Raw genomic sequence first — 19,020 nt, forward strand, 5'->3', positions numbered from 1 at the left:
GTGTTCCAAGCTGCACCATCTACTGGGACTAGAGAAAAACAAGGTAATTCTCATTTATGAATTAACTCCCTGTTTTCTGTTAAAAAGTATATGTTACTAGGGCTGAGCTAGAGATCGCCATTGAGATATGAAAATCATGAAATACAGAAATTGTAGTATTTTGTTTTCCTTTCATGAGAGTGATTAAATTTATTTCTACTTGAGAATAGGACATTTTTTTTTAGTGAAAATGGACTCATTAAGTAATTAATATAGATATAATTGGGGTAGTGACCTATAGACTCCAACCAGGGATCAGGTCTCCACTACACTAGGCACTGCACAACTGAGTAAAACAAGACCAGCCTCAGAGAGTTCACTGTCTAGGACGATGACGATATGCAACAGATGGAAGGGCAGGCAAACAATGGACAAGATAATAGTGAAGATAGGTACTTTTGCATAAGTAAGCAGTTCAAATGGTCAAAATAGTCACAGATGGCCAAACTACATTTAAAATGGTCCTATTTATGAATAAACACCTGGATTTTTAAAACAATTTTGTACTGCAAAATTTCATTTTGAAGAACATCACATTTCACATGGGAACATGCAATATAACATACTATATGACTCAATGCAAAAAGCAGTCATTTCTTTTCAATATTGCACAAGACAATTTTTTTGCTTATTCAAATGGCCTCCAACAAAATTGTAAAGATTTTTGTGAAATTTTGTGAAAATATACAGCTTGTCTGCATATCATTGTCTATTACTAATATTGAAAATTTGTTATTTGCTAGTTCCCATGTTTAACATTTTTAACTTTTAGTCATCTGAATTCTATTATGTTTTATTATTATAGCACAGGAAATGAAAGAAGTGCATAAAGTTTGGCATAAAACAAGTCAATATTGTTGCAAAGATTCTTACATATAACAATTCCATGTCTATTTTGAGCTATCCCTTCCCATAAATCCCTTATTTGGATTACCTCCCCCATTTGCTACATATTATTATTGGGCCTTTGATTTTGTCACAGAAATTTTAAATAAATTTTACAGCAGAGGTGTGGGAAAACAACAAACTTGTAATGGAAAGGGGGAGCAGGGAGCCAGGAGAGGATGTTTGGAGAGCAAGCCCACACTATGCTCACCTTACAATGGGGGTTTCTGTCCTGTGGAGCTGGGCCCAGTTTCCCAATCCAGGCATTGTGACCTAGGAAAGGGGTTTGCAGTGTCACTTAGGTTTGGCATGTCCTCCCCCCTGTAGGTGGAGATGGAAGGCCAGAGGGCCAGATTTGAGTGGCATTGCAACCCCATGCACTAGCTCACAACACCATTCAGTTTGGGGCCATTTCATGGAATTTATTCAAATTCATGGCTTCTGTGACGGGGTATGCATACCTTGCTCTAGGCAGGAAAGAGTAAATTCCACACTATGGATGGAGGAAGTCCTGCCCCTCAGACCGCACTGGGCATGCTCCAACTGCTGTGCTAGTATAAAAGAGAACAGCCCAGCTCAGTCTGGGCTGACCACCAAGGAGGAAGGATGCTCAGTGGAGGCTCCAGCCCAGGAGCCATTACAGCCATGTGCGCCAGAGACCTCTTGCCTACAGTTGACTGGCTAGAGTCAGAGTCTAAGGGAATTACCTGCACCGAGGAGCCTGGAGAGCCAGACGTCATATGGACTGCAACTTCCTATTGGGTTTCCTGAAGTGACCCAGGGAAGTGGAGTATCTCCCACCCGTGTAAGGTCAGCATGTTGCGATTGGATTCCCACCTGACCCAATGGCAGACCACTTCGCCACTGTTAGGGCCCTGGGTTAGGACCCGGTGGAGCTGGGTGGGCCTGGGTTCACCTACCCCGGGTGCCATCCACTTTGGTGATGGCCCTCAGATGTGGCTATTAGGCCTGTGCTATCCTGCACTCAAGGACCGCTGTATTGATTCCGGCCATTAGGCCACACTGCCCTGTGCTCACTGGTGGCCATATTGTCTCAGGCCATGCCAGAACCCAAGGGCTGCTGCTTTGACTCTGGCCTTTGGGTTGCAATGTTGGGAGGCCCAAGACAGTCTGGCAGACTGTAACCACGGTGTCAGCACATCCACAATCCACCCTGAAGGAGGACAGGGTGTGCATACACCACCACAGACGTCCACGACAAAACTGCAGCCTTAATTATTAATCGTTTATTGTCATGCTCTTTGGAAAAAATTATGATTACAAATTAAAGCTCTGAGCCTACAAATGGATCTGCGTATGTGAACACCTAATGAAAGGATATGGAGAGAACATGAGGTATACAAACTAAGGCCCTGATCCTGCAAAAGCTTATGCATGTGCTTAACTTTATGTGCTGTGAGTAGTTCATTGAAGTCATTAGAATTAACTCCCAGTATATGAAATCAAGCATATGCATAAACCTTTACAGGACTAGGGACTGATTGCTCTTTCATGTGAAATGAAGTTTGAGTGGTAAAATATATGTAACCAACAGTTCCCTACACCGAAATCCATTCCTAAAAACAACAACATGCTGGAAACAGTCAGTTTTAGATGTATATCCATAAGAAATTCACAATAGTACCTTTACCTCTTTTGAAACTGATCAATACATCAATAAGCATCTCTTAGAACCTGACTTGTTTTGTAGAAGTGATCTGATTTTTCATGAATAGATTCAGAGAACAGAAGCAAAAATAATTTAATAAAATGATGGCTTATTGCCTTAAATCCTTAATTTTTAGATCCTTAATTTTTAATCCTTACATTTTTACTTGTTAACAACAGGGCGGGACCAATAATGTTTTTATGGCATCTTGTGGAGAAAGTAAAATGCAAAATTGTCCACTTTTTTGTAGAAAATTATTTCACAAATCATTAATTTCTTTCCTCCCAACTAAGTGAAACCAGCCTCAAAAGGTTCTTGCTAAAAACTGGACATGGGCAGTAATAACTTACGTATTGATACAGAGTAGGGTTCCAGTTCTACAATGAAAACTTACTCTGTTCTAATACAGTCCTGCAAACACTCACAAATGCTTAATTATGACTAGAATAAGATTGCCAAGGACATGCACTAATAGTGACATACAGAATATAAAGAATGGCGGTAAAAAACCAGAGAAATAAACCCTAAAAACAGAAAGTCATAGCAGTTGTTGAAACAGGGGGAGGTGATCATAGACCTTTTCTGTTTTAACTGACTTCCCACCTGTTATTGGTACTTACATACCAGGAAGTACAATAGCTGTCTCACTAGCCCACCCAATCTAGTGCCACAGCCAGTGCCAAGTTTTCTGCCTAATTCCAAGAGGTATAACCCAGTGCACGCTGCTGCAACAGCCTATTGCCAACTTCAGGCAGAGAGATAGTTGTTGGATATGTGGGCACTTGGAGGAGGAACTGATGCTTAAATCACAGAAAGAAGGGCTATAACCCCACATTTACAGCAGAGTTCCTACTCATTGCTGTGGTCTTTTAGGATTATAAACCTCCAGGATTTAAAGTAGAAGGAAAAAAAGCCTGCCCTGCACAAAATTTGCATTTGTTTGGTAGATTTTAATTTTTATATTTTTTATACTTTTGACAAATATCAATATTTATTTTTAAGCTTTATCTATTTAAATTTTCACTGTTGCAGGAAATTATGGGGGAGTCAGACAGTTGGGGGAGGCTAGACAATTATTTAATGATAGTTGATGTCAAGATTCAAAAAGTTAAAATGTTGTAACGGTTAAAACAAAAATTGTCAACATCAGATGCCAAAATATATGAAGTAAATATCCTTAAATCAAACTCTAATAAGTTATCAATTGGCATTTTTCTTACTTTGCCTATCAATAAATTTTGATTACCACCAATGGAATTTTTTTTTTTTTTCGGTTTGTGTGTGCATCCTGAAATTGACATTCACTAACATTTACCAATAAAAATCTAATCCTTCCACGCCTACATTTAAGGTACAGGAATAAGCACAGATGAGCTCCCTCTTGTGGGAAAAACACAGAAAAACAGAAATGAAAGAGCAAAATGACAGGCAGCTAAGCAAAGCAGCTAGAAGATGGCAAGAAAAAAGAAAAAGTAGTGTAAACTGATCTGAGGTCTTTACAAAAAGGTAAAACCTGTGTCCATTTGCCCAGCCACATAATCACATTAAGTCAGATAACTAAGCACCATCCTGCAGCTGTTGGAACTATTCATGTAAGTCAGAGATTCCCAACCTTTTTATTTTTGCTGCGCCCTCTTTTGGAGATTCATGTCCCTTGAGCACCTCACTCAGCACAGGGGAAAGAGGGGAACCCTTCAAGGTGCTGAGTTTGAAGTCTATGCTAGGGAGTGGGATGGGGGTGGGAAAGAAGAGATAAATCCCCATGTGACAAGAGAGCTTCAGGGCTCCTCCCCTGCGGAGGAGGGGAGCTGCTAGAGCAGAGGGGCCTGTGGCGACATGTGCATGGATCCCATAGGTTCGGCTCTGGGCAAGGGGTCCTTAGGGCAGGGGCAGCTCCTCAGCCTCACAGATCTGTGGAAGTCCAGGGTGACTGGACGAGGCAAATCCAGCATCTGGGCCCTTCAGTGGGCAGCCAGATCCAACCACAGGGACTGCCCCCTGCCTTGCCCCCTCCCCTGGCACAACATCCAGTCTGGATCCTCTTAGCAGCTGCACAACTTCCTTGCCTCCCCTTTGGCCTCCATCTCTCCCTGAGAGAACTACCACCTCCCCACACCTGCCGCAGGCTCTGCTGCCCTGTGGCAGCTCCCCAGGGCTGGCCTGTTTCATCCCAGCACAGCCCCCATCTCCACTACGCCCAGATCCCTACTCTCCAAGAAGATTATAAGGTGGTTAGAAAGCTGGCTAGATCGTCAGGCTCAACAGGTAGTTATCAATGGCTTGATGCCTAGTTGGCAGCCGGTATCAAGCGGAGTGCCCCAGGGGTCGGTCCTGGGGCCAGTTTTGTTCAACATCTTCATTTGGATGATGGGATGTATTGCACCCTCAGCAAGTTTGCGGATGACACTAAGCTGGGTGGGGAGAGGTAGATACACTGGAGGATAGGGATAGGATCCAGAGTGATTTAGACAAATTGGAGGATTGGGCTTAAAGAAATCTGGTTGAGGTTCAACAAGGACAAGCGCAGAGTCCTGCATGTAGGACGGAAGAATCCCATGCACTGCTACAGGCTGGGGACGACTGGCTAAGTGGCAGTTCTGCAGAAAGGGACCTGGGGATTGCAGTGGACAAGAAGCTGGATATGAGTCAACAGTGTGCCCTTGTTGCCAAGAAGGCTAACGGCATATTGGGCTGCATTAGTAGGAGCCAGGGGTGGCGAGTTTTATGGGTTCGTGGTGCTTGTGCTCCACCAATATGAGAGCACAGGGTCCCAGCTGCATCAAAGTTCGGAGCCGGGTCTCTTCCCTGGCTTCGTCAACTGCCCCTGTGCACCTCCCCCAGAGTGTCACCCCTGGCCCCTCCCGCTGCCCCTGTGCAATTTAAAAGGGCCAGGGGTCCCCGCTGCCACCACCGGCAGTGAAACAGGGCTAAGGTGGCTGCCTGCCCACTTGCTTGCTTGCTCTGCTTCCAGAAGCAGCCAGCATGTTCCTGCAGCCCCTGGGGGTGGGGCACATGTCCGCATGCTGCATGAGCTGCAGCCAATGGGAGCTGCGGGGACAGTGCCTGTGGGCAGCAGTGCATGGAGATCCCTCTGGCCCCCCACCGAGGAGCTGTTGCCAGAGGGGGGTGCGGGTCACTTTTGGGAGCCACCCAAGGTAAGTGCTACACCCCTCACCCTATCCCGCACCCCAACCACCTGCCCCAGCCCAGACCCCGCACCCAAACTCCCTCCCAGAGCCGATCTCCCGCACCTTAACCGCCTACCCCAGCTGAGAGCTCACACTCAAACTCCCTCCCAGAGCCTTAGACGGGGTTGGGGGACAGGACTTGGACCCGTTCTGGGCACCACCAAAAATTATACAAACCTGCCACCCCTGGTAGGAGCATTGCCTGCAGATCGAGGAAAGTGATTATTCCCCTCTATTCAGCATTGGTGAGGCCACACCTGGAGTATTGTGCCCAGTTTTGGGCCCTCCACTACAGAAAGGATGTGGACAAATTGGAGAGAGTCCAGCGGAGGGCAACAAAAATGATTAGGCGGCTGGGGCACATGGCTTACGAGGAGAGGCTGAGGGAATTGGGCTTATTTAGTCTGCAGAAGAGAAGAATGAGGGGGGATTTGATAGCAGCCTTCAACTACGTGAAGGGGGGTTCCAAAGAGGATGGAGCTAGGCTGTTCAAGGTGGTGGCAGATGACAGAACAAGGAACAATGATCTCAAGTTGCAGTGGGGGATCTAGGTTGGATATTAGGAAACACTATTTCACTAAAAGGGTGGTGAAGAACTGGAATGGGTTACCTAGGGAGGTGGTGGAATCTCCATCCTTAGGGGTGTTTAAGGCTCAGGAGGTCATCTAGTCCAACCCCATGCTCAAAGCAGGTCCAATCCCCAACTAAATCATCCCAGCTAGGGCTTTGTCAAGCCTGACCTTGAAAACTTCTAAGGAAGGAGATTCCACTACCTCCCTAGGTAACCCATTCCAGTGCTCCACCATCCTCCTAGTGAAAACGTTTTTTCTAATAGCCAACCTAGATCTCCCCCATTGCAACTTGAGACCATTGCTCCTTGTTCTGTCATCTGCTACCACTGAGAACAGTCTAGATCCACCCTCTTTGGACCCCCTTTCAGGTAGTTGAAAGCAGCTATCAAATCCCCCCATATTCTTCTCTTCCGCAGACTAAACAATCCCAATTCCCTCAGCCTCTCCTCATAAGACATGTGCTCCAGCCCCCTAAGCATTTTTGTTGCCCTCTGCTGGACTCTTTCCAATTTTTCCACATCCTTCTTGTTGTGTGGGGCCCAAAACTGGACACGGTACTCCAGATGAGGCCTCACCAATGTCGAATAGAGGGGGAGGATCACGTCCCTCGATCTGCTCGCTATGCCCCTACTTATACATCCCAAAATGCCATTGGCCTTCTTGGCAACAAGGGCACACTGCTAACTCATATCCAGCTTCTCATCCACTGTAACCCCTAGGTCCTTTTCTGCAGAACTGCTGCCTAGTCATTCGGCCCTTAGTCTGTAGTGGTGCATGGGATTCTTCCATCCTAAGTGCTCTTGTCCTTGTTGAACTTCATCAGATTTCTTTTGGCCAATCCTCTAATTTGTCTAGGTCCCTCTGAATCCTATCCCTACCCTCCAGCGTATCTACCTCTCCTACCAGTTTAGTGTCATCTGCAAACTTGCTGAGGGTGCAGTCCATGCCATCCTCCAGATCATTAATGAAGACATTGAACAAAACAGGCCCCAGGACCAACCCTTGAGGCACTCTGCATGATACCGGCTGCCAACTAGACATGGAGCCATTGATCACTACCCACTGAGTCCAACGATCTAGCCAGCTTTCTATCCACCTTATAGTCCATTCATCCAGCCCATACTTCTTTAACTTGCTGGCAAGAATACTGTGGGAGACCATATCAAAAGCTTTGCTAAAGTCAAGGAACAACACATCCACTGCTTTCCCCTCATTCACAGAGCCAGTTATCTCATCATAAATTATCTCGTCACACAACGCAGAGTTAATCAGTGGAACTCACCTGTCTTGGGATGTTGTGAAGGCCAAAAGTATAACTGGCTTCAAAAAAAGAAATAGAACAGTTCATAGAGAATAGGTCCATCAACGGCTATTAGCCAAGATGGTCAGTGCCACAACCCCATGCTCTGGATGTCCCTATATCTCTGGCAACCAGAAGCTGGGACTGGATGACAGGGAATGGATCGCTAGATAATTGCCATTCTGTTCATTCCCTCTGAAGCATGCCCAGTAGCCACTGTTGGATGACAGGATACTGGGACAGATGGATCACTGATTTGACCCAATATGGCCATTCTTATGAAACCCAAAAAACAGATTATGAGAGTGGGATGCAGGGCTCGCAGGAAAGCAACTGTCTTGGTCACTGGGAAGAAAGTTGAAGGAAATCTTGCTTTTTCCAATGACTTTTCGTTTTGAGAGAGGGGACACTGTCAGTGCTATGGATTGAGTGAATACGAACCAGTTTACCATGAGATAAACTGCAGGTTCCCAGTGGTAGCTGTCTGGTGCATAATTTGGAATTATCATTTGTATGCAATACTGGATTAAGGGAAAATATGCCCCTGGAGCTCTTAAATAGAATTGGTGGAATTCACAGATTTTAAGGCGAGAAGGGACCAATGTGGTCACCGAGTTTGACCTCCTGAATAAAACAGATCAAAGCACCTCACCCAGTAATTTCTGCATTCAGGTGACAAGAGGCTGTGTAAATTACATGTTGGTAATTTGTCATGAATCAGTGTAACTTCCATCCTAAACCCTCATGTTGATTACTTTCCCTCTTACAATCTCACACTTCTGCTTTCACAGCCTGCAAATTACAACAATGCTCCTTGATGTCTACATTACACCACCACATATGTCACTGCTGAATTTCGCACAATAGAATTAATTTTTGTAAAGTCTGTAGTTCTGAAAGACAATGAATAAAAAAAGACACCTATAATTCAATGCTACAGACTTTTGCAGACACATTTTAGAAGAGTTTAAGGAAGTTATTTTTAATTAATGTATTCAAAGGAAGTCAAAACTTTAAAAGTAAGTCACATCAGCAAAATGATTAAAATTATAATCATGTTTTGCAATGTTGACATGCCTTTTCTACTATAGGCTACAGCTTTCAGTGCCAGCATCATTAAGAGATTTTTCAAATTACTTTTTAAATATCCTTTTCTCCTAGGATTTTCACTTACATCTAATTAGACTACTTACCCCATGCCATGCAATTCCCTGTTGCCAAAACTGCTAAATGTTTCAATAAGTAGGAAGAGGGCATCAATGGAGCAAGACAGATGTAATGTTATTGGTTAATAATAGTGGTGTGAAGCAACTGCCTTAATTATAGAGCTCATTAATTCAGTGTTGAGAAAAAACTTGGCGATAATTCTGTTAAAATGCTAATCTTTTCAAGACAGCATCCGATTGTGAAAAACTCATTTTACACCTTTAATAAAGAAAGATGGAATAATAATTAAACTAGCAATTATGAAAACCAACATCTGCATAAAAATAAGTAAAACTGTAGGCTATAAAAGTTATTCACCATCAACATAATAAGGATTCCATACTTCCCTTACTCTGTTTTACCCTTTCAAGTTTACATATCAAAGAATTTGGACCTTAATTGATTTTATTTTGTCTAATTAGTTTTAAGAATGTAAACAAACATTTTATAAGTTGCAGCAGATTTTTAGCAAAACTTTTATGTAGGAATGGGCCTCAGTCACAAAGTTTGGTTCTGAAATTCCCCAGAGTTTGAAGGTGTTTGAAATTGGATCAATCACTAACTACGTGGGGTTAGGAAGAAACTTCCCTTTTTACCAGCACCTTGGCAAATAAGGATATGTAGTGGGACCAGCATTATTTAACATATTAAATGAAATTCAATATAGATAAGTACTAGGTGATGCACAGAGAAGGAAAAATTTAAATACTGATGGATCTGTACATCAGTGGTTCCCAAACTAGGGGCACCGCTTGTTCAGGGAGAGCCCCTGGTGGGCCAGGCTGGTTTGTTTACCTGCTGTGTTTGCAGGTTCGGCCGATCGCGGCTCCCACTGGCCGCGGTTCGCCGCTCCAGGCCAATGGGGGCTGCGGGAAGCGGTGGCCACCATGTCCCGTGGTCCGCGCTGCTTCCCGCAGCCCCCATTGGCTGAGAACGGCGAACCATGGCCACTGGGAGCTGTGATTGGCCAAATCTGTGGACACAGCAAGTAAACAAACTGGCCTGGCCTGCCAGGGGCTCTCTCTGAACAAGGGGCACCCCTAATTTGGAAACCACTGCTCTACATTAATTGTAATCACTGGGAAAAAACACATGGGCAACACTATAGACAGCTCTGTGCCCAACAGTGGAAAAAAACAAACAAAAGGTCAGCCTGCATTAATAAAGGGATAGAGACTAATAATAATAAATATTATAATGCTGTTAGGTAAATCTATGGTATGCCCTCATCTGGAACACTGTTCTCTTGGGTTCCCTAGTAAATACAGTCTATCTCTCAGAAATAAAAGGCCTACAGAAGGACAATGACAATGATTAGAGACACGAAAAGTCTTCCACATGAAGAGAGACTTTAAAAGTTTACCTCGTTGAGAGAGAAGCTAACTAAAGGCACATATACTACACACCTTGCTAGCACAAGTATAAATAGCACTGTAGACAGTGAGGCATTGCTTAGGTGAGTAAAGACATGCCTGAACCCTACACGGTTCTCGACAGGCTCAAGCAATGTCTTCCCCGTCTATACTGCTAAAAATAGCAGTATAATGTCCTGCTGCCTCCTTGCCGCCGGAGCTCTTCCTTACTGCAGGGAAAGGAGAAGGAGAAATTTCTCCTTCTCTGGCTGGAGGGATAGGGTCTGGCAAGGAAAGGCAGAAGAGAAAAGCTCCAGCAGCTCCCTGCTGCCTTCCCCCTGCCAGAGCCTTTCACTGGTGTGTGTAATTATATGCTGCAGTGTGGACATAGCCTGCTTTTCTCAGCAGAGTGTAGCTACACATATCCTACATGCTGCTGCCAGTGGTGTGCAGTGTAAACATAGCTGCTGGGGGTATACGGTAGAGGTACAGTAAATACTAAAGAGGAGATCAGTCAGGCTTTTTTTTTTTTTTAATCTCCCCCTCATTGCACAAGAACAAGGGAACATTCCAATAAAATTAAAAGATAATAAACATAAAACTGATAAAAATACTTTCCCCCCACCCAAGTGGCAAAGAGCACAGCATCCAGTAAAGGATTAGATGTTTACAATATATGGGCTATAACATCCTCGGTTACAATAGCCAAAATAATACTTATATACATATTTATATAATGACTATCAAACCACATTTTTCGTTAAAAAAGAGATTCACTAACTTTCTCACATTATGGGGAAAATTCTCCCTTGGATTATTGTTCATTATGAGGATTTCACATCTTCTTCTAAAATACAGACAACTGATCATATCTAATGTGACAATGTCTATGTTTCTGTACGGAGGAGTCATTCATGGATATTTTCCCCTTTCTGAGTAAGGAGAAGGGAGCACCTCTATTAATAAAGCTCATGGCTCACTTGGAGGAGCCCAGAAATCCTCAGACAGTTCAACTCTTGGATGACTAGATTTTGCTGTTCACAATCTACACCAGTAAAATCTTAGAGAAACAAGAAGACAATTCAGATGTCTCCAATATACTCCTAGTCTGGGACCTGTCTTTATCATCGATAAGATAGACATCCAGCTATGGTGCCTTGCATATTTCTGTCTGACATTCAGCTAACAAGGTAGGTGACAGAGTTCAACATGAGGCAATGGAAAACTACCAAACTTTGGAGACAATGTAGGTCATTAACTACTTCAAGGACAGGGTAGAAATGCTATTTAATCATGTTTGGGTATGTGCATGCACGTGTACAGATTCACTAAGTTATTTGTGCCTTTTAAAATTAAGAGCTATATATATTAAGATGAAGAAAAAGTTATCACTTACTGACAGAACTGAGAGCAATTCTTCAACACTGCATTCAGGTTTCAACCGATCCTTGAACATCCTAACAGTTTGATGCTTCAAATAGTAGTAAGAAGCAATGCGGCCGTATGTTAGAGGTTCAATGCAACGATTATCCTGTTAGAAGGGAAGAAAATATACCATGAAATGTATAAAAACACGTGAAAAGATTGTATTTTAAAATAGACAGCGATGAAAATGAGATTGCAAAATGGTTCAACAGCCTCACACTAGTCCAGTTGCCAAACTGATTGGAAAAACCCAGTTTTCAGCATTGACAAACTTGTGAGAGGCTCTATTTCTGAAGTCAGACATGAAATTTCAAGATCTAAGAGCAGGAATTGGGGATTCCCATTGTCTCCTTATTGCAGGAGTTTTGGATTAATGCAGGGCAAATCTATTGAATTGTGTAATAATTAGATAATTAGAGCAACACAAGAACAAACAAAACTTTGCTGAAAAAAATAACAAATTGACATTAAAGATTACCTCTACTGTATTTTTACTCACGGATTCTTAAGGAAGTATAAATTAGTCTTACCTCCCCGATTTCAATACAGTAGGAACATTCCAGGTCAATGAGGGATTTCTCAACAAGGTTTGAAAGGAACTTGTTCATGGTGTCATGGCTCACATCATCTAAATTATAGTAACTAGATAAATTACATAAGCACACTGTCAATATTTAACAATAAAGACATCTTCTCAAAAGACTATGAATGTAACTAGACTGCCATTCTACAAACATGCACAAGCAGCGTGGATGAAGCAAGAATCCACACCGGTCATGCAAGTAAACATAGAATTTTTCCCCTTTCGAGTCTAAAGAGAAATCCATGCTTCTTATTGCTGACTCTTAAATGGACTCTGGGAGTAGCCTAAACACTACTAGGATCTATACATGAAAAGATAACATTTTAAGCATTAAATAGCTGAGGATAAATCAAACAATATGAAACAGTTTATTCTGTAAACTGGAGTGTTTTCCAGCTTGTTTGGCTCCAAGCTTAAATAAGCAATAGTTCTCAGGTAAGGCTATATTTCCTTTAACCAGCGAAGTGATGGAGAAAGAAATGTTTTTGTATTTTGGAAGTGACAATAATAAAGCTAGCTGTATTGATATATTTTGAAAACACACAGAACACCCAAGTTTTGATTTATTAAACACTAATATTTTTCAGCCTAACTTTTCACAAAACTGAAATTAATCAAAAAAGGCATTTTACATTAGGAGTATTTAGTATACACTGTAGAGTATAGTCTCCTGGTTCTTCTCTTTATGTACATTTATCACACTGTACAGTAATAATATTTCTTAGCTATCTGAACTAAAGAAAGATATTTCTAAATGAGCCAGAACATTTGACTATAGCTATGCATAATAATAGAAGACTCATTGACGTTTTGGCCAAAACCTCAGGTTCTTATTCAGACAAAATTAATATGATTTCAATGGGAATTTTGCCTGAATAAAACTGGAGTAATGACATATGAATTTGGCCCCATATGACCACTCAAGAAAGAAAGTGAGGAATTGGCTCTACAATTGGTAAAAGGAAATGAGTATAGTCTTAAATTTTAGTTTCAAACCTTTAAAAATAAATTATGAAATCAAGCAGTGCAATTAAAACACTATTTTAAAGTATAATTCAAACATTTTTAATATAGAAAAGGTCAACAATTCAAAAGCACAATTAAAAAAAAGAGGACACTGAGCTGCTGTGAACTTATGCCTCTTAAATCTGTAAATAGTTGATTTTTTTTTACGTCATTCAAAAATAGCACATTGAAATGGATCCTACAGTTAAATACGAAATGCTTATATGAGATGCTCCTTCATTCACACTTTTGCTTCAGTTACTTTAGAGCTCTTCCGAAAATATCCCAGCATTGCTGCCACCCCTTCAGCTCCGCCATTGGTAACAAGGGAAAGTTCTAGAGTAGTCCAGCGGCCGCTGCTGCCAGCGTTTTGAACATCTCTTCCGATGGCACCAGCAGACTAGAGCCCCGTCTCCACTACTGCTCTGACTATTGCTGATGCACTGGTGTTAGCATAGGTGGGAAAATTTATAAGGAAAAATAAGTCTCATTCCACACACTCTTTAGTTAGTTGCTACAGGTTTCCTTTAATCTAGCATTAGCAACAGAGACTAGAAGTTCAACTGATTTTTTAAAATATTTTCTGTAACACTGAATTTTTAGCAGCCTCTTTATCTGATCACATGTTTTTACTTCAAGCAGCTTACCTGAGAGAAACAGCGTGTTAAATAGCTACACAAGCATCTTCTGATTTCTTTTCTAGTAATCATACACAGACACAAAATAGGGGCACGATTCTCTGCTGCCTTGCATATTTAATTACTCCTGGGCAAAGTGGGTATAAAACCCAGTGTCAGTGAGTGAGAAATTCTGATCTGGTAGCATATTACAACTAATTTTGCACAAGTGTAAATGACTACAAGACCCTAATGTTTTCGGTATACTCATTTTACACTGTGTTCAAAGCAAGTATTCATCATATAGATTTAAAGCAAGAGTGCTGCCCAACTAAAAAACAAACAAACCACCTTTAATGTGTTTAGATAAAAACTTGTGTATCATAGATAATGCATTCAGAGCCACATGACCTGTCCAAAGAAAAGCTAATTTGTAAGAAAGTTATTCCTGTATTCCTTTCAGCAACACATCATTAACTTATCTCAGTTAATCTTCAGAATTTTCAAAACAACGTTATATTGATAAAAATGGAAAGCAGTTTACTTCTCTTTATCTTTTATTTTCATTGTCATGACTTTTTTAAAATTCCTCTTTCGGATTGCACACAGCAATACTAAAATGATCTCAGTTTAGGGCCTCATACTGCTAATGCTCATTTCTGGGTGCAGAGTAGTACGTAGTGTTCGAAAGCTCAGACCAAAAACTAGAATATTTTTAGTACTGCTGTGTGCAGTCCTCTTAAAGTGACAATTTAGTAATGCTGTTATTTTAAAAATGAGATACGTACAGCACTAAGTAATGAATTTTTCAGGATCAGGACCTGTATTAGTAATTTAATCTTATCAAATTCTTGAAAATAGCTTTGTCACTATTGTTGTATTACATGTTCTTTGCCTAATTTGCTGTTCTTTACAGCTTAACAAGAAATCATGATAGGCAAATTTCTTCTTAGAACCCTACAAAACGTAATATTTTTGCAGACCTTTTCAGATGTTTTCTAAAATTGCTGATATCTACACTTTTGGCAATTTTGTAGGGAAAAATTTTCCAAGTTCCCAATGCAAATCTGACTATGAAAAGAAGAATTTTCCAGTTATTTGTGATCTTGAGTGAAGTACTGTCAGCGTATATTAACTAGTATCTGTAATAGGGTAAATATAATATTAACCACACCCAAGGGAGCTTCTCAGTCATTCAGTGTACCTTTGTCCCAATAAATAGTGTAGCCATTCAATTGTAAAGATTATATTACTTTGTTTTCAATAATGATTTTATGAATGAGATTATATAGAATTTTGATAAATGCAGATCTGTTTGCATGCTAGTATGTTCAAAGTATATAAACTGTACTTTACATCAGTTCTGCTATGAAGCTATATTACCTATTTAATTACAGATAAAGAATAAAAACAATGCCGTTTCATGCTCACTGCATTGAACCATCTAGTCATTATTTTCCCTTTGCTATAAACAGTCAGCCTACCTTTTTATCAGCACACCATTTCATTTATTTCACTGTGAAACCCAGTTTCACAATAATTGACTTGTCAGAAGCTCTAATTTATGAGGCTGGGCTCTGTAAGCCTTTTCCTATATTGGGCTCAACCTGCACACAAGCAGGGTTGAATATTTACAATGCTGTTAACAGGTGCTGAGTTGTTTAATGATTCTAATAGCCAGAAGCGTACTGAGAAAGCCAGCGGGATCACAATTACAGGCTGTTTGAACACAACAATTACTCGTCCCCTGAGAGGTGTGAAAGTCAAAGGCAGTTTTATACTAACACCATCTAGCACATGGACTAGACAGGCTAACTTCCATTAGTAGTCCACTGGGAAACAGCAATAACAAACCTCTAAGTAACATAAAAATGTACAAAGTACATAAAATTTAAACAATGAAAAACTGAAGGAACTAACTTTTTATTGTCCTTTAAAATAATATATTTAACCCCCTCCCTGCAAACCTAGTAGAGTTTAGCAAGAATAATAAACCATGAAACATGAACTTATTTATCTAATCTAAGCAAGTGTGGAATTTCATCAGTTGAGAATGATAGAGACATGTGTAGCAACATAAAATGTAGATGAAGTTACACAAAACATTTGGATTTAATGTGGACAGTGGCAATCGTTTCCTGTTTAGCTTATATAAACCTGACCTGAGATCTCTCTGGGAAATTTTTCATCAGGCTTGAAATGGTCCTGCTATAACTGTCAATGCTGTGAAGTCATTTGTTACAGACCCATGTTTTTTGTGTTCAGGTTATACGGTAGTAATAATGACACACATAATGTAAGTGGGTTGCAAAGACAGCTGAAAATATTACACAAATAATCTTGCTACTGTGAAGGTTTTCTTTTCTTTTTTTTTTTTAAGCAAAATCTACTAAATTCAATACCAACCTCAATGTAAGCTTCTTGAGACTTACAACTCTGAAAACACAATATCCTTTAAGTACAAGCTTTAATATGGGATACACATTCAAAGTCATCTTCATATGTTCTTTCCCTTGGCTTGTGGCCCTAGGCAGCCAGAGGAATTCATTGGAAGCGGCACCTTCTGATCACATCCCTGGCAGTGAGATGTTGTGGTGAATCCATGTTATTGAGCACATCACTGTTGGGGAAGCACAGTATGCAAGTCCCAGCAGTGTCTGTGGGTGTTTATTGTGTTGGGGACATCCTCTTGAAGTGGCTGAGATTCAATGTTTGATTGGGAAGGGAACTGCCCGGCCTCATTTAAGCCTGTTACTACAGAGCTGATGTGTTACCATTGTATGTGTAGGTTATAATCTTTATGAGTACATTTGTCTACTTATTACTGTCTCGTATTTGCTTACTTGTTCTATGACTGAAAACTAATAAAAATTACTTTTGGCAGGTTATATACTTATTTTATTGTATTCCTTTAAATAGCACCATGGTAGCAAGAACTCTGCTACGTCTCACTTTCTTGATTTGGATTATGTTTATCAGAGGACTCCAAGACATCAGATCCCACTTTCTCGGTGGTCAGAAAGGAATTTGCCAGTGGGTTTACTGCCTTAATTTAGACCTTCACAAGTAGTTTTTCTACACAAGGGAGTTTTTAACCACAAATTCAGAAATACCGGGCACCTGTAAATTTGAGGCATGGCTTGCATGTTGCTTAGATACTTTTCCTGTTGTATGCCCAGATTCATAGTCTATTTGGACAAAGCATGATCCAGAAGAGCAGCTGGATCACGTAATTTGGCTTCTCAGTGTGTAAGTTCTGGGGTCTAACAACATTCTCAGAGGAATATTTTTTTCCCATGGGGTGGGGTGGGAAATGTTCTTGTAATGTCACAATCATCATTACAGGTTAGAGCAACCATCTCATGTGAATGGGATGCAACTTGTGCATGCTAAAGGGTTGTAACTCAATTAGTTGACAATTAAATCCAAAACGCAGTACTCTTCGGACATGTTTGGAATGGAATGGAATTGTAGCCGTCTGGAATAATTTATGGATACTGCATGCTTACCTTGTTGTTGGGATGTTTACTGTATGAATATATTGGTTTAGTTTAATAGTGGGCAGTAAGGAAACCCAAGCGGGCATGGAAATAATGGCTCACAATAAGCAATCCCTGAAGCAAACACTTGAGGATTGTTAAGAGACAATGCCCAAATGTTAAGGTTTGAAGATTTTACTTTCTCTGGAGCCAAACTGCAAAACTAGTTTTGGCTGGAAGGGGTAAAGCCCAGGAATGCAGCAGAAGAAAAGAATGTTGACGGTTTAAAAAGGATCTCTCTCAAGTGAGGGAGGTAGCCAGCCAGAAACACAGGCACCTGGTTCCGGGGTCTGAAGAACTCACCATTCACAATAGATTAAGGAGGAGAAGTAATGTCATGCTTGTGCAAACGCCCAGCACGCCAAGATTTATGAGCAACAGACAAGGCTGTACTGCAGAAATTCCTCATCATTTAGGTTTCTGATAACCCTATCAACTTCATGACCCTTCTCTACTCACTGAACTGAAACTAATGTTTTGTGAAACTGACATACAGTACAATTTTTGCTTGGTAATGAAATGAACCAACTTCACAATCTCAAAACATGCTGTTAATCTGTCAATAAAAAGTACTACATTTCCATATACAATCCCAGATAAGTATGAGTCACATCATATTTCTGTGCTTCCAAAGGTAATTGGGAAGAAAAAAGTCTTGTTACACTACTTAAATAGTAACATAAGTGTGTTTCATATTTATGACGTAAAAACCAATATCCTGAACTAAAACTCAGAGGCCAAAAGCCCCAAGGAGATAAATAGGTGTTTATCAGCATGGTCTATTAGTCCTGGTTAGGGGTATTAATAAGTTATCATGCTGCAATGTAGTCCCATCCTTTTACCTCTGGACTTTGATTAATATAAATCCCTCTATTCTGATTGGCTACAGCCTCTATACTTCCCCATTCATAAACTTTTGAGTCTTCTTCCCTTCTGTTCTTCTCATTTCACCTAACCTTCTGATACCTTTTTCCTTTGAAGAAGGCTTAGCTCCTCTTCAACTATTAAGAACAATTTCTTTTTAAAGTAAAATGAGAGAGAAAGGTGGAAAAGTCTAGGGGCTTGTCTACTCTGGGAATTTTTGTACTATTGCAACCCTCTATAGATATAGGTTCACTATATGGGTGTAAAAAAATGACTTTTGCCAGCACAGCTTAACCCCAGATTGACACCTGCATAAATCATCCTGGTGAAAGTCACCTATCTTTTTGAAATATACCAATATTAGGGAGTTACACTAGTGCAGCTACATCAGTGGAAAAATCCCAAGTGTAGACAAGCCCTAATACTACATGGTTTAGAGAAGAGATGAATAAGAGGAGCCATGAAAGAGCTGCATAAAGCAATGAATGGTATAGAGAAGGCTGTTCTGGTCCTCCTAGTTACCTTTTCTCTTAATACAAAGTAACATCCAATGAAATTAAAAGGCAACACATTTAAAAACTGATGGAAGGAAATGTTTAGTCACACAAATAAAAATTATCCAGTGGAACTCATGACCACAAGATATTATTGAGGGCAAGAGTTTAGCGGGATTTTAAAAATATCAGAAAGTTATGTGAATAGTAAGAAAATTCACTGTTACACTACATTTGTAAAGAAAACAAACCTTCCTATTTAAAGAATACATGCCAATAACT

General features: G+C 40.7%; 1 protein-coding gene across 1 annotated transcript in view; it reads right to left on the reverse strand.

The window, feature by feature from the left end:
- The window catches only part of ASCC3 (activating signal cointegrator 1 complex subunit 3), a 514,213-nt gene that overhangs the window by 58,563 nt on the left and 436,630 nt on the right, over positions 1-19,020 (reverse strand). Inside the window, exons 35-36 of the mRNA XM_048844924.2 lie at positions 12,167-12,278; positions 11,608-11,742 (exon numbers count right to left, since the gene is read on the reverse strand). Of these exons, the coding sequence (XP_048700881.1) occupies positions 11,608-11,742; positions 12,167-12,278 (247 nt within the window). The remainder of the gene's footprint in view (positions 1-11,607; positions 11,743-12,166; positions 12,279-19,020) is intronic.

Source organism: Caretta caretta, chromosome 3 (genome assembly GCF_965140235.1).
Source record: "Caretta caretta isolate rCarCar2 chromosome 3, rCarCar1.hap1, whole genome shotgun sequence".
Lineage (NCBI taxonomy): Eukaryota > Metazoa > Chordata > Testudines > Cheloniidae > Caretta > Caretta caretta.